We start from the raw sequence: 23,073 nt of genomic DNA, 5'->3' as shown, positions 1-23,073 counted from the left end.
TTGCAGAGGATGTCATCTAATCTGATTAAAAGGAATATTCCCATCACAAGCAAGGGAGGAAATGGAAATTACGCTGAGTGCACTGCTATTAAATAATTTGCATAGACTTGCATATGCTCTACATCAGAAAAGCATATGCTCTTTAGATTTAACGAAATAATTTTCCTTCTCTAAAGACTGTTATAGTCTCTGTCCTTCCCTATCTGTCTTTTTCTTTTCTCATCTGTCTCTTCCTGAATGTTAAAATTATTTCATGGGAAGAGTACATGGTTATGCACAAATTACATGAAATATGCTAATAACCTTCCTGCTGGCAGGGCTGGGAGGTCTTGAAACTGCACTGTCAAACTTCCCATGTACCCTCCCCATTTCCCCAACTCCATCCTATCCCTTCATATAATTAAAGGCTCCCTTTACAGCCCTTAAAAGGTTGACTTAATTCATTTGGGGCTTCCATTGACGGGGGAGGGTGGTTATAACCAATCCTTTGACTCTACTTTCCAAGTCATGTTTTCCTAACCCTTAAGGAACAGCACCTAAATCAAAATGAAAATGAAAGGGAAAATCTCCAGCATGCTCATGTCATCTCTCTCTGTTGAGTCTATGATGCTGCCACTGTGGTTGCAAGTGTACAATAATCATCCTTGAAAGATTGCTGTACCTGCTCCGCTTTTCAAGGTTCAAAGCCCTTGATGAACGCTGGCTGCTTAACATTAAAGTGTCACCCCCATCTTTATCAATGGAGACAAGGAAGCCCAGATAGGTGAACATGATGCCTTAGTGGTGGTGGGGGGTGGAGGATGGGGGATGAAATCTATCTATTTTTGTATTCTCCGTGGATACGCACTAGTTTGGGGTAATATTTTAGCAGATCTCATGTTCAGTTGTAATGTAGCCAACAGAGGAATTCTAGTGAATTCCCCAACAAAATTACATTAGGATCAAATGTGATCGTTATAAACACTATCCAGATGTTGAGGATGGACTGGATATAACTCTTTAAGCCCCAAATTACAGTATAATAAATGCAAGCATGGGGATCTGCCAATACATCTGAATTTCGTGTCGGAAACCAGGTCTGACCTTAATTTAACTCTATAAGGAACTAAGAGTTTCCCCACTTGGATAGTTAGGATGAATCCAAAGATCTCCAAGTGCTATATTGTCACAAGTTTTATCACTTACTTGAAGAATGACTGTATCAGATTCTGGAGTCAGGCCAATCTTAGTGCAAGCGTTTTATTAACACATTTAGAAAGGAAACAGAATTGCAAATATAGAAATAACCATTGAGGTTATGAAGCAAACCTGTGAAATGAAATACAATGTAATATTAAAAATACATTTGTCCTTGGTAAATCTCACAGAGTTAAGATACTATAATAAGCACTAAAACATTTTATTATATAAACCAGGGTTGCAAACTAGCAGGGCTCACAGAGAAAGATGAAATTTAGCAAGGAAAAACTTTATTCTTTGTCCCTGAATTTTTCTTCTATATTCAGGGCTGATATAAATGGATAACTTTGTATTGTAGCTCAAGATCAGTACTGAATGTATCTTAATTAGAATGTTGGCGGTTATAGGGAAGATGAACATTTTAAATATTCTAATGTTGATATTTTTTAAAAAGCAGGCACTCTGGGAAGCTAGAATTCATAGACTAACCAAGCTGTTAAGCAGTAAACTATAGCATACTTACTAGCTGCATATTGTTGTGTTAATTTTTGCTGAAAGAAACAGAAAGTATTGGGCTGGCCAAAAAGTTCATTCATGGTTTTCCCTTAAGCTGTAACAAAACACCCAAGTGAACTTTTTGGCCAACCCATTTAAAAAACAAAAATGATTTAGGGAGTGCCAAGTATGCATCAATTTCTTAAAGAAATGTTTTTTGTCTGGATATATCAAACCATAGATTGGTCTCCTCCTGCAGAAACTTAAAATATAGTGCCAAAGACATGAGATTTGCAGCCCCCTAAATTCAGAAGTCAAATCCCAAACAAAATAATAGATGAGACAAGTAGAGTACAGCACTGAAGGGCACTGGGTGTCTCCTACCACCAGCTTGCCAAACAACAACACAAAAGCTATTTGTAGCAGTCAAAACATATTGATAAACACATGAAATCAGCTACCAAAAAAAACGTGCAACCTACAGCATTATAATTGTTAAATATAAGACTATTTTTTAAAAATCATACATTTGTTTGCAGCAAGAAATTAAAGATCTATGGTAAAGAATCTGCTTGCAATGTGGGAGACCTGGGTTCAATCCCTGAGTTGGAAAGATCCCCTGGAGAGGGGAACAGAAACCCACTCCAGTATTCTGGCCTGGAGAATCCCATGGGCAGAGGAGCCTGGCAAGCTACAGTCCATGGGGTTGAAGAGCGTCGGACATGACTGAGTGACTTTAACTTTCACCATCATATTTACATGGTCCGTCACCTCTCCCTCTGCTCCTTCTCAACCTTTGTCCTCAACAATTTTCTCACTCAGTGTATGACTCTGGGGCAGACAAAGTGTACAAAGGCGTTTCAAGAAGGGAAGGGTGGCTGAGAAAGAAGGACTTGGATGGGCCAGCACCATGGGCTTCAAAATATTCTCAACAGAACCATCTAAATGTCCATAGATAGATGAATGGATAAACAATTTGCGGTATATCCATACAATAGAATATTATTCAGCCATTAAAATCAAAGTCTGACACATGCTACAACCTTGAAAACATTATGCTAAGTGAAAGAAGCCAGTCACAGAAGAATGAACACTGTGTAATTCCATGTGTATGGGGTACACTTAGAACAAGCAAATTCGCAGAGACAGAAAGTCAAATAATGGTTACTGGAGGCTGAGAGGAGGGTGGAATGGGGAGTTTTTGTTTATGGGGACAGAGTTTCTGTTTCGGATGGTGGAAAAGCTTCTGGAAATGGATTGCGGTAATGGTTGCACCACAGCTTGAATGTACTTAAGACCAACTGAACTGTACACTAAAAAATGGATTAATTGGTAAATTTTATGTTATGTATATTCACCATTAAAGAAAAGATAGTCTCAGGGAAAAGACAATGGAAGCCAAGCTGCCTGGCAGAGTGTCTGGAGTACACAAGGGAAAGATGAGTGGGTGCTGGTAGAACAGGATTGCAGAAAATAGACTTCCTCCCAGGGTCAGGGGTAGAAAACGGGAGGGTGGAGGGAATTTACAAGTGTCTGACCGTCCTAAAGGCAATATTCAATCAAAAAACAAAGCAACCACTGCACCAAGCATCTTCTGGGCAAGGATGCCAGTTTTTCACTCCTGTCATCAGCCATCAATGTGATGTTAGAAATAAAATAAATGTTTACTATGGGGTTTCTCAAAATCACTGCAGATGGTGATTGCAGCCATAAAATTAAAAGACACTTACTCCTTGGAAGAAAAGTTATGAGCAACCTAGATAGTATATTCAAAAGCAGAGACATTACTTTGCCGACTAAGGTCCGTCTGGTCAAGGCTATGGTTTTCCAGTAGTCATGTATGGATGTGAGAGGCGGACTGTGAAGAAGGCTGAGCACCGAAGAATTGATGCTTTTGAACTGTGGTGTTGGAGAAGACTCTTGAGAGTCCCTTGGACTGTAAGGAGATCCAACCAGTCCATTCTGAAGGAGATCAGCCCTGGGATTTCTTTGGAAGGAATGAGGCTAAAGCTGAAACTCCAGTACTTTGGGCACCTCATGTGAAGAGTTGACTCATTGGAAAAGACTTTGATGCTGGGAGGGATTGAGGGCAGGAGAAGAAGGGGACGACCGAGGATGAGATGGCTGGATGGCATCACTGACTCGATGGACGCGAATCTGAGTGACCTCCGGGAGTTGGTGATGGACAGGGAGGTCTGGCGTGCTGCAATTCATGGGGTTGCAAAGAGTCGGACACGACTGAGCGACTGAACCGAACTGAACTGATGGGGTTTCTATTTCTAAGCTTATGCTACCAGAAACCGGAGCTAGAACTTGGGGAGTAGAGGAGAGAGAAGAGGAGATATGTAACAACAGGACAACTACCACCATTTATAGTAAACTTACTGCGTCCTACATAGGCACTGGAAGTGTTTTACATGCATTTTCTTATTTAATCCTCTCAAGCATCTGTGAGGTAGGAATTATATTTATCCCCATGTTACAGATGCAGAAACAGAGGCATAAAGAGGTTAGGTCTCTGGCAGGTAGACAAGTGGAAGAGCCAGCTGGTCATCTGGTTCCAATTTAGGGTCTCTGCCCTCAAGGCATAAAAAAGGGTAGACCAGTAATCCTCAAACTGGAACTCTTTTTCAAACATACAGGGTTCAGAGAGACATAAAGCTGTGAAAGTAAATGAGGATAAGGTAAAAAAAACTCATATATGTATTTGAGTGGAAAATGAAGGAAGAGCATGCAATGGGGCCTGAGGATTTGTTAGAGATGGGGGAAAATACCAAGAGTGTGAATGGCACCAAGTCAAAAGAAAAGAAGGTTTCAAGAATGTCAGTAATATCAAAGGCTCCAGAGAAAGATGGAACAAGATTAGGCTCGTACCACGAGGTGAGAGTGCTGTAGCAATCCACCCCAAACCTCAGGCTTTAGAAAACAAAGCTTTGCTCAAGATACATGCCCCTCACTGGATGGCTGGGAATTCCTCTCCACACTGATGTTCTTTCTCCAGGACCTGGCAGTCACCATCTGAAGCACTGCCCTTTGCATGGGAGAGAGGATAGGAGGGTGGCTGACTAAGGCCTAGCTCATAAAAGATTTCACATGTAAATGCACGTGTCGTTTCTGCTCATATCTCACTGGTGGAAGCCAGCAATTTGGCCAAATCCAAATGCAGGGGGTGGGGAAGTGAAGTTTTACCGTGAGCCTAAAAGAGATCAGAAATACTTGGTGGACAGCACTGCTAACTACCCATGAGGAGTCTCAGTTACAATACATCCCCAAATGTTTACAGTGCTCCCCAGATTAAAAACTTTTCTTACCTCTGTCATCTCACAGGAGACCCACAAATCAAGATATGTTTTATTATTTCCATTTTAAAGCCAAGGAAACAGGTTTAAAGAAATTAAGTTACTTAATTACCAATGTCACATACTACTAAGTGGCTCCTCAGTCCTTGGGAGTCTCCAGGCAAGCATACTGGAGTGGGTTGCCATTTCCTCCTCCAGGGGATCTTCCTGACCCAGGGATCGAACCTAAGTCTTCTGCGTCTCCTGAACTGGCAGGCAAATTCTTTATCACTGTGCCACCTGGAAAGCCCTTAAGACCAAATAGCAAGGCTGGGAATTGAACTCTAGTTTCCTGATACTTAGTCTAGTCTAGGGCTGTTTCCTGGATGCCTCTAGGCACATGGATGGGGGCAGATGCCAGATTCTGGTGGTTGAGAAATTAGTTGGAAGTGAAGAAATGGAAGAGCGTACACACTAAGATGCTTGGATTTGATCTTGCAGCCATGGGAAGTTTCCTAGCTGGAGAGTGACATATTGAAAGGAATGTTTTAAAAGCTTAATTTACAGCCCTTCCAGTATAACCCAGACAGGCAGTCACACGCTCCAGGAAGGATTAATTGTTTCAGCCTTTCAGGAAAGTGAGTTGGCAATATAGATCAGGAATCTTTTAAGAAAAGTTCATTCTCTTCTAAAACTCTTCTATAAGAATATATCAGATAAGGATTAGTAGGCCCATTATTATTACAGAGAAGCATTTTAATCACACACACAAAAAAATATTTCAGAAAAAATTTAAACACCCAAACATAGGCAAGTAAGAAAATGTAGTTAACCCACAAGATAGAATATGAGGCTACCTTTCAAAACATTTTGTGGTGTAGGGAAAATCCCCATAATGTAAAGTTAAAAAAACAGAATATAAAACTGTACAGTGTTGAGACAGTTATGAAGATATAGACACATATATTCTTTGGGTGGTTGGTTTATGGATGATTATATTTCATGTAGACTTCATTGGGTTTCCTAATTTTCTACAATACTTGCGTTACTTTTATGAGAAAAAAATAAGAAATTGATAACTACATAAGGTAATTAGAAGACAGTAGAAACAATGAAAAATCTAGCCTTTTATGGAGGCACAGGGCAAGAGGAGAAGTTTGTTATTGTGTTGTTTTATTTTAACTGAAAGATGTTACACTGTCTGTGAGGTCCAGAGGCACCACTGGAAAGCCTAGTTATTAACCACAGCAGGAATAGAGCTGCAGGAAAGACAATTTAATTACATACCATGGCTTCATCTAGCTGCCCCTCTTTTTTTAACTTTTTATTTTATGTTGGAGTATAACCAATTAACAATGTTGTGACAGTTTTGGGTGGACAGCAAAGGGACTCAGCTGTACATATACATGGATCTGTTTTCCCCGAAACTTTCTTCCACCCATGCTTTAGCAGTCCCTCTTTTTATACAGAGGAAGAGAATAGAATTAATCTTGACCTTAGTCAGAATGCTACATTTGTGTGGCCAGTTGTCACTCCCCTACAGTTTAGAAAAAGATTGTACTGAGAAGAGACCTGGGCTCTGAACTGAGTCATGAACTCCTAATACCTAGGGATCTCAATGGTTTCCTCATTTGTTAACAAGCACAGGGTTAAAACAGATGATCTTTAAAACATTTTTCAGCTTTAAGTCTTAAGACTATTTTAGTCCATATTAATTCATGTTAATGAAATCAACCTATAAGAATATTTGTGTGAAACATTTTCAGATAGACCGTCCAGCAAATAAAAGTAAACTGAAATGCTTTTCTATATGTGCCAGTACTCTAGGTGCCATATTAAATTTAAGAGTACTTTCTCCATCATCTAACATTCCCAAAAATGGTTCATTAACTTAAAAGTTAGCTGTGAGACTTTTGAAAAGCTTTACAATGGAATTATCCTCTGTTTCCCTCCAAGACTAAAGTGTGAAGTGAAAGTCATTCAGTCATGTCTGACTCTTTGAGGCTCCATGGACTATACAGTCCATGGAATTCTCCAGACCAGAATACTGGAGTGGGTAGCCTTTCCTTTCTCCAAGGGAATCTTCCCAACCCAGGGATTGAACCCAGGTCTCCCGCATTGCAGGCAGATTCTTTACCAGGGAAGCCCAAGAATACTGCAGTGGGTAGCCTGTCCCTTCTCCAGTGGATCTTCCCAACCCAGGAATCTAATTGGGAAAAGAGCCCAATTAGAGGTGAAAGATGTGGGAGACCTCTTAACACACAGACAAGAACACACCATAAAGGACTCTTTTTTGGTATTACCTACTTTGCTTTGATAGACAGTTAGCTTGTATTTTTCTTTTGGACACCAATACCATTAACTGAGAAATTTGGGGGAAATTTGCAAATATAAAACACAACTCAATTTCACCAAGGAGGGAGACGTAAGGGCTTCCCTGGTGGCTCAGATGGTAAAGAATCCACCTGCAGAGCCAGAGACCTGGGTTCGATCCCTGGATTGGGAAGATCCCCTGGAGGAGGGCATGGCAACCCACTGCAGTATTCTTGCCTGTAGAATCCCATGGACAGAGGGCTCTGCTGGGCTGCAGCTCATGGGGTAACAGAGTTGGACACGACTGAGCGACTAACACAGCACAGCACAGGGGGACACAAAATAGACCCAACTCATCTTAATCTCCAGATAAAGAACAAAAGCCTTCATTCAATAAGTACAGAAAGTATTTTACAGCAGGATTCAGCAAACTTTTTCTTAAAAGGCCAGATAGTAAATAATTTGGGATTTTCCGGCTAGAGAAGGGTCTCATTCGTAAATATTCAATTCTGCCTTTGTTTTACAAAAGCTTCCACAGACAATAATGCACATGAATGAGTGGGTGTGGCTATGTTTCAGTAAAACTTTATTCGTAAAAACAGATGGCCAGCCAATTGGCTTGACCCTGCTGTAAAGCACATCTTCTCTTTATGCATCCAGTTAAGCTTAAAAGATGAGGATAAAAAGGAAGAGGAAGAAAAATATAGTAAGCAGAAAAACTGAGATGAAAAGGGAAGAGCCAAGTGGAGAGGCAGAGAGAGAATGCAAGAAGAGTAGTGATTTGAGCCTAAGGAGGAAATTAAAATAATATCCATATAGAAAAAGAGGTCAGTGTAGAAAAAACAAAACATAACATTTTTAAGAGGGAAAAGGAAGAGAGAAAGACAAAGTGAAAAAGATAAGAAAAACAGCACAGAAGTAGGAAATCTATTTCAACTATTGTCAGTGGACAAATTTTCCACAAAGAAAAATGCCAGGAGTCATTTATAAACAAAAACACAACTAAACTTGATGGGATTTTTTCCCCCTAAGAAGTAAGTAAAGAATGTTTCACTCAGAGCTTGAAGTTTTAATTAATAAAAAAAAATTTTTTAACATTATATGCAAGAAAACCAGACCGAAGGAATACAGAGAAAAAGGAGGTGCAAAAGTGTATCAAACGGGGACAGGACAGGGTGGTGAGAGTCAGGAAAAAAAAAAAAGTGTAAACTTTCCCTGTCCTCTCAGTCTCTGCTCTCTGTAATTTAAAGTGCCAAATTTGATCTGCAACCCTCTGGTCTTGCTGGAGATTTCCCGGAAAAAAATTTTTGCTGGCACATGCCCAGCACAGCCCCTTCACTCATCCTAAACCCAAGCAGTTCCAGCCTACCACCGACTTGCCTTTCCAGAAACGGCTCAATGTCAAATTCCTTCCTGGCACTATGAACTCAGAGTGTAAACTGGTCTTAAATGACAAGGGTGGAAAATCAACCCTGGGCTGATTTCCTCATTCACTGGTCACACCTTAGCATTTCCTTTCAGTTAAGAATCACACCAAAAGGACCTCCAGACCTAGGGGTCCTCTGGATCTTTAGTTCTAACGACTAGAGTATACTCTTCAGGTCTGACCTTTCAAACTTCAAAACTGGAGAGGTACATGTGAGAAAAGAGAATAAAGAACTCATGACCACTGGGCAGAATTACACTTAAACCATCTTGATTAAGTGAGGGGCCTCCCACTCTCATACTCCCACTCTTCGACCCCTTCCATTCCTTTCTCTAGCCTGGTGGGCTGCAGTCCATGGGGTCGCTAAGAGTTGGACAGGACTGAGCGCCTTCACTTTAACGTTTCACTTTGATGCATTGGAGAAGGAAATGACAACCCAGTCCAGTGTTCTTGCCTGGAGAATCCCAGGGACGGGGGAGCCTGGTGGGCTGCCGTCTATGGGGTCGCACAGTCAGACGCGACTGAAGCGGCTTAGCAGCAGCAGCACACTCTTTCTCTCTCCTCAAGAGAGACAATTCAACAGCCTCTTCTCAATCCAAACCTGGCTTTAAATAACACTCACATTCAGGAAGTTCTTCTTTACATTTAGCCCAAATTCCTTCTGCTTCAGTTAAAACCCACTTCGTCAGTGGAGATTCAGAACAGCTGGTTCCCATTCTCTTTCTGGTGATTCTTCTTAAAGATTCATAGGCTTATAAAGGACAACCATACCAATTTCACCCAAGGCATACAGCTTCCCTGAGTATTTTCCATGAATATTTCATTATATTTATCAATAACCAATTGCCCAATAATCAATAACTGTGGAGACGTTACTCACTGAGCAAAGTTCTACAGATGAATAAAGACAACAGTCGCTATCCAATTACTCAAGGGACTCCTGCATTAGTAAATATCTATGCTTTTGTGAAGACGATACTAGTTTGAAGTTCAGACAGAACAAAGACTAAACCTAGAGCAGAGTGCTTATGTCTGCATAGGAAAGCATGTAGGAATGACCAATCTTTGGCCAACTGCCTACCGCTCTGCTCAAGAATATCACCTCTTTGTGTGAGCAAGATGAAGCATTTAAGAATTTTGAAAGATAGTACCCAACGTTGGTCTCCCACTGTAATTTTACCTCCCTGCCTCTCATCACATAGTATAGTTTCTTCTCTAAAGGATTAAAACAACAAAAAAATAAAAACAAACATAAAAATAAAACCCTGGAGCAATACAAAAGATCTTCAGCTGACTTTTGGGAGCAAACAACATATGTTCTTGAACATCTGTGTTCTTCCTAAGCTTTTTTTTTTTTTTTTTTTCCCATTATTGTCAAGAGAAAAGAAGTTTAGTGGAATGTTTCTCCACAGAGGCACAAGTCTGTAATACTCCCTGTTGATTACATATAAAAGACACAAAATATTAGTTTATTAAAAGCAGCTTCAACCATTGCTGTACAAAGCAGTTCTCTGATGGAACAGATTTATGAAGTAACAGCTGAAAGGTATGCAGATCACAAGATACATGACAAATGTACTTTATTACCCGGATCAGAAATACCATATGTACTAGCAGTTACTGTACAGTGATACACAACACCCAACTAAGACTATTTAAAGGTTTTGCTGATATTGAAAACTATAAAGACACAATGTGAGAGTGAGAAAGTGTTTCATAAGATAGCATAATGCCAAGACAAGTCATCGCTTTAGAAAATTAAATATACTCTGCATATTATAAACTTAATGTATTATAAAACAATGTCATTCTTTAAATTAAAATGTGAAGGATTTCACCCTATTCATTGTTTAAAGCAGATGTTTTAACGTTTTTCCATACTTTAAAGCAGAACTTGGAATGAATACCAGACTTAACGACATTAACAAATTTAAGAAGATTTCAGATTGTTATTTCCACCAAAAAGATACTTAAGTCTGCAATCATGGGGCGCCAAAAAACTAAAAAAGGGCTAAATAAGTACAGTACATTTCAAAGTGAACAACTTCCTGTAAGGCACTCCTTGGCTGGAAGACTTACCCAGCTTTCCACTGAAATTCCAAGTACAATATTTGGGTCCATTCTGCCACATTCCAACCAAGTGGCTGTCCAGCATTACCCCAACAGGACAGTCCTCCCAAGGCTACTTGTTTCACCTCCCAACAAACATCTTAGAAGGCTCTTCCTTAAGACTGAGTCGAAACCAGTCTCTAAAGCGTACCATCAGAGACATTCATTCTACACACCAGACAGTCTTGATCACAGTTTAATAGTTGCATAGCTTTGGGCAAGTTTACTTACCTCTCCAAAGTTGGTTCCTCCTCTGCAAACAGGGATTATAAGAGTATTGATCTCACAGTATTGACTTAGGGATTAAATGAAATAGTATAAGTAAAAAATTTAACACATTAAGCAATCTCTAAATGTTGGCTGTTATTACTAATATCTTAGGAAATGAGGCTTCCCAGGTGGTTCATGGGTAAGAATCTTCCTGCCAATGTAGGAGATGCCCGTTTGATCCCTGGGTTAGGAAGATGCCTAGGAGGAGGAAATGGCAACTCACTCCAGTATTCTTGCCTGGGAAATCCCATGGACAGAGGAGCCTGGTGGGCTACAGTCCATGGGGTTGCAGTCAGACACAACTAAGCACACACACACCTTTTATTCCTGCTCTAAAATATGTGCAGGAGATTCCTGGCATTCAACTGTGTAAACTTTAGAGGGGGTTGTAAGCAGGCACAAAGCTGGCCTTGGCCTTCCTGCTACCTGATGGGACCCCACGAACAACAGAGTGTCCTTAAACTGGCCTGAGGACTTAACAGTTCCCTAATACCCCTCATGGACAGAAGAGTTTGGCAGGTTACAGTCCATGGGGTCTCAAAAGAATCAGACATAATTTAGCAACTAAACAACAATCCCCCTAAACATTTTGTTAAACTGGTATGCACCTAATGCAATGGAGTTTTTATATTCTGGCAAATGCAGAGGGAAAGCATGATATTTTGTGCTTGGCGTGAATGTGAATGTGAATCACTCTGCCAAGTGGCATCAGAAGTCAGTCTCTCAGCTCGTAAGCTTAGTCAGCAACCCACCATCTGCATCTCAGTTGTAGTATTTAAATAGGTGGGAATTCCCTAAAGTCTCTTTAGATTCCTCCTATTTGTTCTATTTGTGGCTACCACTTCACTTCACTACTCCTACACACTACCTTCACCATCAACACACTCCAGATATTTAACACACATTTCAGATATTTAAAACAAGTCATTTATAGCCGATTACTACTTTCTCTAACTCCTAAAAATCATATTCCAGATATATTGACCCAAATTTTGAAAATATCCACATCTCCTCATAAGCAAATATATTCTGCTACCTATTTATTCTAGGCAGCATGTAAACTAGTAAAGGGAAGATGTATATAAAATGACATTAGAGGAAGAGATGTAGTCAAAACCACTGATTCTTAAAGCTTCAACTGCAGTTTACATTTCTTCTCTGATTAGCAGCTTGAGTACCAATGAATGTGTGCTATACCATTAGGATGGGGTCAACCCATTTTAAGGGTGTGCTACTAAAGGAATGCCACTAAAGGAACGCCAGTCTGGTTTGGGCCTGGAGATTTGAGATTTGAGAAGAGGTCTATACATCATTTCTCTATTGAAATCTGCTCTTTATCTGATCTTGAGTATCCCCAATGGACTGAACCAAAAGTATTCTATCCTAAAACTACTTTTTTTCTTAGCAAGTTTGCACACCCTTAAGAGGCAGAATGGCATTATAAGAGGATAGGCTCTGGTGCTTGACTGTCTGAATTTGAGTCCCAGCTATATGGCCTGTCTGCTTCAGTTTCCACTGGTGTATATAGAGATAACAGGATTGCTGAGAAGATTAAATGAGTTAATACTTGAAAGATTTTAGTGTTTGGGATCACATGTACACCCGTGGTGGATTCATGTCAATGTATGGCAAAACCAATATAGTATTGTAAAGTAAAAATAAAAATTTTAAATAAATAAATAAATAACAGAAAAAAAAAAAAAAAGATTTTAGGACTAAATGGAACAACAGACTGGTTCCAAATAGGAAAAGGAGTACGTCAAGGCTGTATCTTGTCACCCTGCTTACTCAACTTATATGCACAGTACATCATGAGAAACGCTGGGCTGGAAGAAGCACAAGCTGGAATCAAGATTCCTGGGAGAAATATCAATAACCTCAGATATGCAGATGACACCACCCTTATGGCAGAAAGTGAAGAGGAACTAAAAAGCCTCTTGATGAAAGTGAAAGAGGAGAGTGAAAAAGTTAGCTTAAAGCTCAACATTCAGAAAACAAAGATCATGGCATCTGGTCCCATCACTTCATGGGAAATAGATGGGGAAACAGAGGAAACAGTGTCAGACTTTTGGAGGGGGGGGGGGGCTCCAAAATCACTGCAGATGGTGATTGCAGCCATGAAATTAAGACACTTACTCCTTGGAAGGAAAGTTATGACCAACCTAAATAGCATATTCAAAAGCAAAGACATTACTTTGCAGACTAAGGTCCATCTAGTCAAGGCTATGGTTTTTCCTGTGGTCGTGTATGGATGTGAGAGTTGGACTGTGAAGAAAGCTGAGCACCGAAGAATTGATGCTTTTGAACCGTGGTGTTGGAGAAGACTCTTGAGAGTCCCTTGGACCGCAAGGAGATCCAACCAGTCCATTCTGAAGGAGATCAGCCCTGGGATTTCTTTGTAGGGAATGATGCTGAAGCTGAAACTCCAGTACTTTTGGGCACCTCATGCGAAGAGTTGACCGATTGGAAGACTCTGATGCTGGGAGGGATTGGGGGCAGGAGGAGAAGGGGACAACAGAGGATGAGATGGCTGGATGGCATCACTGACTCGATGGACACGAGTCTGAGTGAACTCCGGGAGTTGGTGATGGACAGGGAGGCCTGGCGTGCTGCGATTCATGGGGTCGCAAAGAGTCGGACATGACTGAGCGACTGAACTGAACTGAAGACTAAATGACTAAGGCCTGATATGGAATCAATAAATGAAAGCAATTTTTATTGTCATTAGATAATATTTTAAACTTGATTTTTTAAAAAACAAAAACAAAATGTCACATTAAATCCCTAACGTGATTTAGCCCACTCAATCTCATTCCAAAAAAAGGTTTGGTGCTTAGCTTGAGCTCCACCTGGTGGTTTTACAGAATTATCTGAAAGACATCAGTCAAAGAGATGACAAAAAGCTAGGCTAAATCATTTAAGGGATTAGAGGACTAATTTACAACCTTCAGGAAAAGCAATAAAGAAGTGATCATATGCTGTACTTATTTCAGAATGCTACAGTTCCCACCAAAAGTAGGTAGCAAAAATCCTGCTGACCACACAATTCAGGAACTCAGTGACCTTAGAGGCACCCATCACAAACTCTGCCAGCTTTTGATAGCCAACTTGTCAGAGGACACAGGACTCTTGAGAATTCTCAAATACATCTTTATATTATTTTGGTTCTGTTAACATTTATGTTAAATCCTGACTATACAAACTTGATGAGTAGACAAACATTAAGTGAATAGCCTAACATCACTGAAAGGTCCTGGATGAAAAAAAAGATACTGTCTACCATTGGGAGTCCAACTGGAGATTATCAGTCTCAAAAAACATGAACAAATACTTAGCACTGGCCTCTAACCTCCAACTTAAAGAAAATCTGCCCAAAAACATACCTGACAATGCTACTGAATTTTAAATAAACACCAAGTGTGTAACACCCTTGATGTAGACAATTCCTATGATGGGTGAAAAGAGCAAACAACTTAGCTGGTATATTTATGCTGATATTGTCATGGCTTAAATAGACAATGTTTGCGACTTTTTATTTCATGAATTAACATTATGTATTTCCTGTTCCTCACAAACTCTGTTGTTCAAAATTACACCAAAAGGCAAAAAAAGGCCATGAACTTTTTTGAACTTTTCAACTCACATCTTCTATTAGCTTAAGTATTTAAAAATAATCCACTTTTTGGTGAACTAACCACTAAGTAGATTGAGAAGTTTATTATATAAAATAATCCTAAGACTTTACTAGTGTTAAATTTCAGCTTCACCTCTCCTAAAAGATTTGGGTTGTGTCCTTTTCATTTCTATATTGTGTCCCAGCCTAGCAACATGCCCAGTACAACATTTGTGTCATGATTAAGTGATTATTCTAATAGGTCTCACTTTTAACTTGGTTTTCCTAAGAATCTAACAGCCTCTTCTGAGTTCACCCATGAGGGCGAACACCTTGCCTTGTTCCCTGGGTCCCTAACACCTGGAAGTCTGCTAGATTTCTACACGACCACACAGGCAGACCTCATTTTATATGCTTTGCATATAATTTTTTTTTTAACAAACTGAAGGTTTGTGGCAACCCTCTGTCAAATAAGCCTATCAGCGCCATTTTCCCAACAGCATTATTTTAAGTTATATATCTTTTTTTTTAACATAAAAGGCTGCTGCAAAATAGACTAATATAAACATAATTTTTACATGCACTAGGAAACCAAACAACTCATGTGGTTCTCTTTATTGTGGTGGTTTGGAATAATGTGCAGTATCTCCAAGATATGCTGTCCTAAGCTAATATTTTCTTTGAATCTTCAAGAATGTAGCACTTCCCAAACTGATGTGACCATGTAATGTATTTTTTTCACAACACATCCAGAAAATCTGAGAACTATACTCTGAGAATAATATGAAAACTGAAGAACATTAAACTAGTTCCCAGGATGTTTAAATCTTCTGAAAAGATGGAACACACTAATTTGTACATGTTAATATTCTACCTAAAAATTTAAGATTTTTAAAAATTGAAGTGAAGAATCTGGTCTTCTCTACTACTAGGAAACCTTAAGGATATATGAAAGAACAGATCTTTAGGATCTGATGTATCTTTTACTCTGAATTATACAAAATCAAAACTCCAAATAAGTACTGATTATATGATCCACTGACATATTTTTCAAGTGATACAATTTACTTTAAATCTGAGTTATCTTAAATTTGTCAGCATGATGTCATATTTTACTTTTTCTAAGACCGAACGATTACAACTGCATTAACGCTTGAGAGAATTCTGATGTCTGATAATCGCCGCATATAGGACAACATTCAATTGAAATATCAAGTGTACTTTTACTCATCAAATATTTTATTCAAGTTACCAAATTTGAGGAGTTATGTTGGGCTTGAAGAAAAGGGCCAAGTTGAAAAATGGAAATAAACTTTTCATTTGGTGGAAGCTGAAATCCATGTATACATTCTAATCAAAGACCTGTCCCATGTTGCATTTTTCAAGTTTTTAGAGTCTACCAGGTCAAACCCTTTGCTGCCTTCATGGCTTTTACTTTGCTTTTTCCCTTCTTTCTCTCTCGCTTTGCTTTCAGCCTTTTCCTTTGCCTCTGGTTCATCCATATGGGGTACTGCCCATGCTGGTCTAGAAGAGTCTTTTTGTTTCTCTTAATATCAGTCTCCATTTTCATGTCATCTGAATAAAAAATGGGAAAACTATTAATACTCGCAAATGAAGAAACAGCCCCATGATAAAGCACATTAATGTAATGAGGACATTGAATTTAAAAGTGGCATGCAACTACAAAAGCAAAAAAAACACACATCCTGTATTTGTGCAATGCTCTTTGACTAATACTCAAAGAACTCCTTACAGCACATTCAAGAGAATCACACACATGCCATGTGTTCCCACAACCATGAAAGACATAAAACATCTGTGAGGAACTAGAAACATCATCTATTTAATCACTGAGAAACTTTCTTAAGAAGGTTGATATGCAATCCAATCAAAAAATAGGCAAAGACTGAAAGAGACGTTTTTCCAAAGAGATACACATGACCAATAAGCACATGAAAAGATGTTCACATCGCTAATTATTAGAGAAATGCAGATCAAAACTACAGTGAGGTACCACCTCACACTGGTCAGAATGGTCATCATTAAAAAGTCTACAAATAACAATGCTAGAGGGTGTGTGGAGAAAAGGGAGCCCTCCTACATTGGTGGTAGGAATGTAGGTTGGTGCAGGCACTGTGGAAAACAGCATGGAGGTTCCTCAGAAAACTAAGAATAAGAATTACCATATAATCCAGCAATCCACTCCTGGGCATATGTCCAGACAAAACTATAATTCAAAAAGATACAAGCACCTCTATGTTTGTAGCAGCACTATTTACAGTAGCCAAGACATGGAAAGAACCTAAATGTCCATCAGCAGATGAATGGATAAAAAAGATGTGGTACATATATACAACTGAAAACTACTCAGCCACAAAAAAAGAATGAAATAATGCCATTTGCAGCAATATGGATGCAACCAGAGATTATCATACTAAGTGAAGTGTCAGATGGAGAAAGCCATATACGATATCACTCATGAGTGAACTCTAAAATATGACAAAAATGAATCTATCTATAAAACAGAAACAGAATCAGAGCTATTGAGAATAAACTGGTGGTTGCCAAGGGGGAGGGCAGTGAGAGAGGGCTAGATCGGGAATCTGGGATTAGCAGATACAAACACATATATATAGAATGGGTAACCAACAAGGTCCTACTGTATAGCATAGAGGATTATATTCAACATCCTGTGATAAACCACAAAGGAAAAGAATATGAATAAGAATGTATATATATATAACCTTTTTGCTATATAGCAGTAATTAACATGGCAACTAAACTATACTTCAACTATACTTCAGTAAAAAATAAATTAAAAACAAAGAGAACACTGTTACAATTATCCTTTTATGATAGTAAAAGTTAAATAGGAAACATTTAGGAGATATGGATTTGAATTACTGCCTTAGGGCTAAGTAAATGGTTCTGAAAACATGTGAGTTAAAAGAACACTTCTCAGATTAGTTGCTTTCTTGAGCTAACTAAAATAGTTGTGTCAATAAGAAGTACACTCAACCTTCTAACAGACAGGCCTTAAGAAGAACATAAACTATTAGGAATGACTGGTCACTTTCAATGAAGTGTACCTAGAAGAGGTACAGTAGCAAGCAGCAAGCTTCTGATGACAGAGCAGACCTGATACTCTGGGGCTGCCATACTTCTTTACCCAGGTCACACTCAAGGTATCCAGCTCTTCTAACAGGAAGCTCAGCACAGCAATGCTGTGGTCCATCTTTCATCAACCTTATCTGTTGTGGAGGACATGTCCAGAATGTCCTCCTCTGGGAACTCACCAGGGTGTACAGGTCTTCTGTGAACTGTGCTACCTGACATTAGTTCATTTGTCTGGTTTACTGTCTGTCTCCTCCAATGTGATGTGAATCTCATTAGGATGGAGACCATTTCTGTTATTCATCATTGTTGCCTCAAGACCTAGAACAGTGCCTGATATACATTAGCCATTCAATAACTGGTCAGTGAATGTTTATTCTGGGTGCTGTTCTAGGTTCTGTTCCAGTGGTCCAAATAAGCTTTGCCCTCATGGACTTCTCAATGGTCTGCTGAGGAGAGAATAACAAAGCAAACTTCAGCCTGTGGTTAGAGCCTTTTCAAAGAGAAGTGTTGGAATGAGATTAAGTAGGACGAGGCAGGCTGTGGTAAACACATGGAAAGATAATGAGGAGATTTAAGCATGGGAATGACATAATTGACTTATATCCTGAAAAGATCATACTGGGTGATGTGACAAAAACGAATCAGAAACGAGCAAATGCTGAGACAGAAGTAAAATGGCTACTACTGTGGTTCAGGCAAGAGACAACTGTCATTAAAGTAAAAGCGTGAAAGCAGAAGAAAAATGGATAGATTCTGAATGTATTTTGGGGATAGTCAAGATGTGCTGATGGTTTACAGGTGGGTGATAAAACAAAGAGAGACCAGGGATAATGACTACTATATAGAGACATTATATACATATATCAAACATAATATACATATAATATATATACATATTATATATACATATTATATAATGACACATTATATACAGCCTCCAACTTCAGACTATATTCAAACACAGAGCACCCAGAATCTGTCAAAATCAAATACAGGGAAACAGATCTTTAAGGTAGTAAGGACAGAGGACTCTCAGAATGGAACCTAGATCATGCAAAGGGTAAAATGAGGAGACCTACTTCTATCCTGCCTAGTTCTTGATGCCTGTGTACCCTTCCAACAACTGTGTGTCTGGGTTTGTCTATTCCCATAGTACTGTCTATTTCTGAGACACGTAGGCTATTGTAATGGCTTCCCTAGTGGCTCAGACAATAAAGCATCTGCCCACAATGTGGGCAGACCTGGGTTCAATACCTGGATTAGATCCCTGGGTTGGGAAGATCCCCTGGAGAAGGAAATGGCAACCCACTCCAGTACCCTTGCCTGGAAAATCCAATGGACAGGAGAGCCTGGTAGGCTACAGTCCAAGGGATCGCAAAGAGTCAGATCTAACTAAGTGACTTCACTTCACCTAGGCTATTGTATAGGCTCTGAATAATCCAAAACATGCTTACTCACATGAACTGGCTTTAAAATAGCTAAACACAGAATCTCCAGTAGCACCTACAAAGAATTATGTGGCATGGAAGGTTTGTAGAGGAGCAAGTGTGAGAAAATGGAAGATAGTTGAAAAGGAAAAAGTCACAAAGGGAAGTTTGATATAATTAAAAAGAAATTTTTTTAAACATAATCTCACCTGTTTCATCCTTCACCACACACTGCGTTTTCTCTTGACAATGTTTGGGTTCTACCACAGTTGCTATCTCTTGAACGTCTTTCATTAAAACATCACCATCTATTTTAAGAATATTTTTAAGTCTGCTGAGCTCCTTTGGGGCGTTCTTTTTTCTCTTTTCAGCACGCATCTTCCTTTTCCACTTACTCCGTAAACTTTTAGCCATATTTTACCTGGAAAGTTCACAAAATTACATTTTCAAAAGCAACTATTTACTATTAAAAAAAAAAAGGCAAATCTTTGGAAAACCAAGTCAAAAGGTATCTCTGCACCACATGAACAATTGGAAAGAAAACTCTTCACTCTGTTCATGGATTATGATGGCATAATGTGCAAATTATGCGAGGATCAATAAGGCATATACAGCCACTAAATAACAATTAAAAACACCAAATCCAACAGCCACTAAATAACACAAATAGCAAACCAAACTCCCTGTGGCCACTGGCACACTGTACTGTATGTCAGCCAATTCTGAAAGCTCCTGTAGTTTCCACACGAGATGTAGAAATTTAACCATACATGATGTAGAAATTTAATTTCCTCCAAAACACGAAGAGCACCGTTGCCTTACATTCATGTAACAACTTATAAAATATTTTATAAATCTTTTAACTGCATCTTGATTTCCCCCAAACCTACAGGTGATCTTACCCACCCCAATTTTCCTCATTATCCACCCTTGTAAGTCAATCTAGGTTATTTCAAGGGATTCCCTTGTAGCTCAGCTGATAGAGAGTCTGCCTGCAATGAAGGAGACACGGGTTTGATCCCTGGCTCAGGAAGATCCCCTGGAGAAGGAAATGGCAACCCACTCCAGTATTCTTGCCTGGAGAATCCCAAGGACAGAGGAGCATGGCAGTCTACAGTCCATGGGGTTGCAAGAATAGGACATGACTTAGTGACTAAACCAGCAGGTATTTCAAACTTGTATATTTCTATTCTTGATATCTCTCCACCCCTTAGTCCCAGCCTGTCCCCCATAGAGTAGTCAAAGTGAGCTTTTAAAAACTTGAAGGGCATATACAGTCTTTCTTGAAATTAACGATTTTCTGCCTCACATATTCAAGATCTACAAGGTTATTTGTGACCTGGCTCCTGCCTCCTTCAACTTCTATCTGCTATGCTCCACCCCTCCACAATTACATCTGAAAACAGCCCAATCAATGACAACCAAGGGACAGTGTGGGAATGTGATGAGAGCTGGGAAGTGATTGCAGGGGATTATTAAGAATTTAGAGGGAAACTTGTAGGTATGACCTACAACATCATCTTAATTGTGCCGACAGATTTACATTTGAATGTGTATATACAAAATATTCTATACACTTTAAATATGTGCAGTTTGTTGTGGTAATCACACATCAATAAAGCAGTTAAGTGACATTTGGGAAAGAAAAAAAAAAGAGAGAGAAATGTCCAAATGACGTTGAGTTCAGTATCTTTACATTTACCCTTCTTTTGCCTAGGAACTAATCCTTCAGTACCTCGGAAAGAGTTTTTCTGACCTCTGTAAGCTCGCCTCCTTTTATTCTCTACATTATTCTTTTCTTTCCTTCTTAATACGTTTTAAAATCTAAAATTAAGTTCATTTTCTGTCATTCCCGGTGGTCTGTGGGCTCCACGAAGGCAGTGGATAAATAGATCTTGTTCACTGCTGGATCCCCCAATGCCTAGCGCTGTGCACATAGTAAAGCTTAAGCAAACACTCGTTGAACGGATGACTGGCGGAGTTATCATCTCTGGAAGCCAGCACTCACAAACTAACTCTGTCTTCCTGTGTACAACTCAAGCCCTGCGAGGGGCTGGAAGAAAAAGGTTACGGAACACAACTCTGAGAGGCGAGGTTAACCTGAGCTGAGTTGAAGGAGGAATCCACTTCCCACAGAGCAATGGGAAGCCCGACCAGAGCCGCCAAGACAACGCGAGACCTAGGAGAGGCCTGCCTTTCTGGACAGGGCTCAAGCTTGCCCAGAGAGGGACAAGGTTTGAGAGGAGACTCTCCATTGGCGGCGGAATCAAGTACCACGGCCCATGCCTCACTGAAGCCATGCGGTAAAGAACCCACCTGCGAAAACCAAGGAATTCATATAACGCACGATGCTCACGCCGCCGGATTCCTCTGCACTTCCGCTTTCCGGCCAACCCGCTCCTTTGGCCCGCCCCTCCCGGGTGGCGCGCTGCTTGCCGGGAGCAAAAATGTCCCGGATGTCTTAGGTGGAGTCTTCTGGGGTTCCAAGCTGACGCGCTTCCTGATCTTTGGGTAAGTTGCGTACCTGGAGCTGGGCCCCTCCCAGATAGATTCTGAAGTTGGTTTAGGGGAGTGCGACGGAGTGCGCGAGTCAAGGGTTCTTGACACAAGCTAGTCCTGCGTCCTGAGCGTGAGCGGGATAGCCCTGAGACTAACCCACGGACGGATAACCGCCAGACGACTTTGCCCGTCAAGTAGGGAGCTCAGTGCCGACCTTTAGGTTTCCTGTCACGCCTCCCCGTTCGCAGGACCTTCACCACTGTCACCTGTTCTTCTAGATGCCAAATTAAGATCATCTTTATTTGCTGCCCTTAAACTTCCCCATCCCAGCTGATGGCTTCATCGTTGTACACGTCAAAACATGTCAAACTATATCCTTTAAATACGAGCAATACATTGTATGTCAGTTATACTTCAAAGCTGTTACCAAAAACAAAAACCCCCTTTTCACCCCAAATACAAGTTCAAAGGGTAAAATGATCAAACAAATTCAGTTCAACTCATGTGTACCTGACTAATCACTTACTGTATACCAGACACTGTGCTTAGCCTAGGACGCTTGGCATAGGTGGTGGTCACATTGATCACAACCACCACCAGTTCTTTTTGATTGCGTTACATGTGTTTGATAGTATTGGCTTTGGAACCATACAGGTCTGTGGTATTTATGCTTCTAACACTTCTTGTGAGTGACATGAATATCTCAGAGCCTGGACTTCCTTATTTATAGAATGAAACACAACCTAATAATCCAAGGTAGGGGATATAAGAGTTCAGCAAATGGCCACTCTTATCATTTTTAGATAATAAATTCAAACGTGCACAGGACTATTTGCAAGCAGTATTTTCTAGAGATTTACAACATATACCGTTTTAAAACCAGGAAATAAATTCTATAATCATAGCCTAGTAAACTCCTGTCCGGTTACTTGTAAGAGTTCTAAGAATTTATGGGTACCTTTTTTTCTTTAAATTTGCACCCTTGAAGAAACTGTGCATCATATGGAAGTTACTAAACTCCATATGAATACAGCAAGGTTTTTTTTTTTATGGAAGAGAAGCTGGAAAAAGCTCATAACATATGGTATTTTTTAAAAAAAACCTTGAAAAACTTGCTTTCTTTAGAGATTAAATGCCTTTACAACAACTGAATTTCTATTATAAAGTTAACTATATATTCGATCTTAGCCACCTCTCCCAAAAATAATGTTCACATTGCATTTTAAATTAGAGCTCACTTTCTGACAGTCCAAATTGACAGCATGTTGCTTAAAATACCAGGCCAAGACTTTTGAATAGATACTTGGCACAAAAAAGATTTGTAAAAAAGCCTATCTGTTATCAAAA

General features: G+C 39.7%; 1 protein-coding gene across 1 annotated transcript; it reads right to left on the bottom strand.

Moving 5' to 3' along the window:
* Positions 1 to 15,901: 15,901 nt before the first annotated feature.
* LLPH (LLP homolog, long-term synaptic facilitation factor) lies at positions 15,902 to 21,610 on the bottom strand. Its single transcript, XM_004006491.5, has 3 exons — positions 21,544 to 21,610; positions 19,437 to 19,648; positions 15,902 to 16,258 (listed from the first exon to the last, which is right to left on the bottom strand). The coding sequence occupies exons 2-3, from the start codon at positions 19,639 to 19,641 to the stop codon at positions 16,080 to 16,082; spliced, it is 384 nt and encodes a 127-aa protein (XP_004006540.1). The 5' UTR covers positions 19,642 to 19,648; positions 21,544 to 21,610; the 3' UTR covers positions 15,902 to 16,079.
* Between the last annotated feature and the right edge of the window lie 1,463 nt (positions 21,611 to 23,073).

Source organism: Ovis aries, chromosome 3 (genome assembly GCF_016772045.2).
Source record: "Ovis aries strain OAR_USU_Benz2616 breed Rambouillet chromosome 3, ARS-UI_Ramb_v3.0, whole genome shotgun sequence".
In the NCBI taxonomy this organism is placed as follows: domain Eukaryota; kingdom Metazoa; phylum Chordata; class Mammalia; order Artiodactyla; family Bovidae; genus Ovis; species Ovis aries.
Note: the sequence above shows the minus strand (reverse complement) of the source record. Positions and strands in the feature narration are given on the sequence as shown.

Excerpts from the sequence above, each read along its gene's own strand:
- LLPH (XM_004006491.5), bottom strand. The coding sequence starts at position 19,641 with ATGGCTAAAAGTTTACGGAGTAAGTGGAAAAGGAAGATGCGTGCTGAA. Across the intron at positions 16,259-19,436 it reads TGTGGTGAAGGATGAAACAG|ATGACATGAAAATGGAGACT; the intron begins GTGAGATTATGT and ends TTTTTTATTCAG.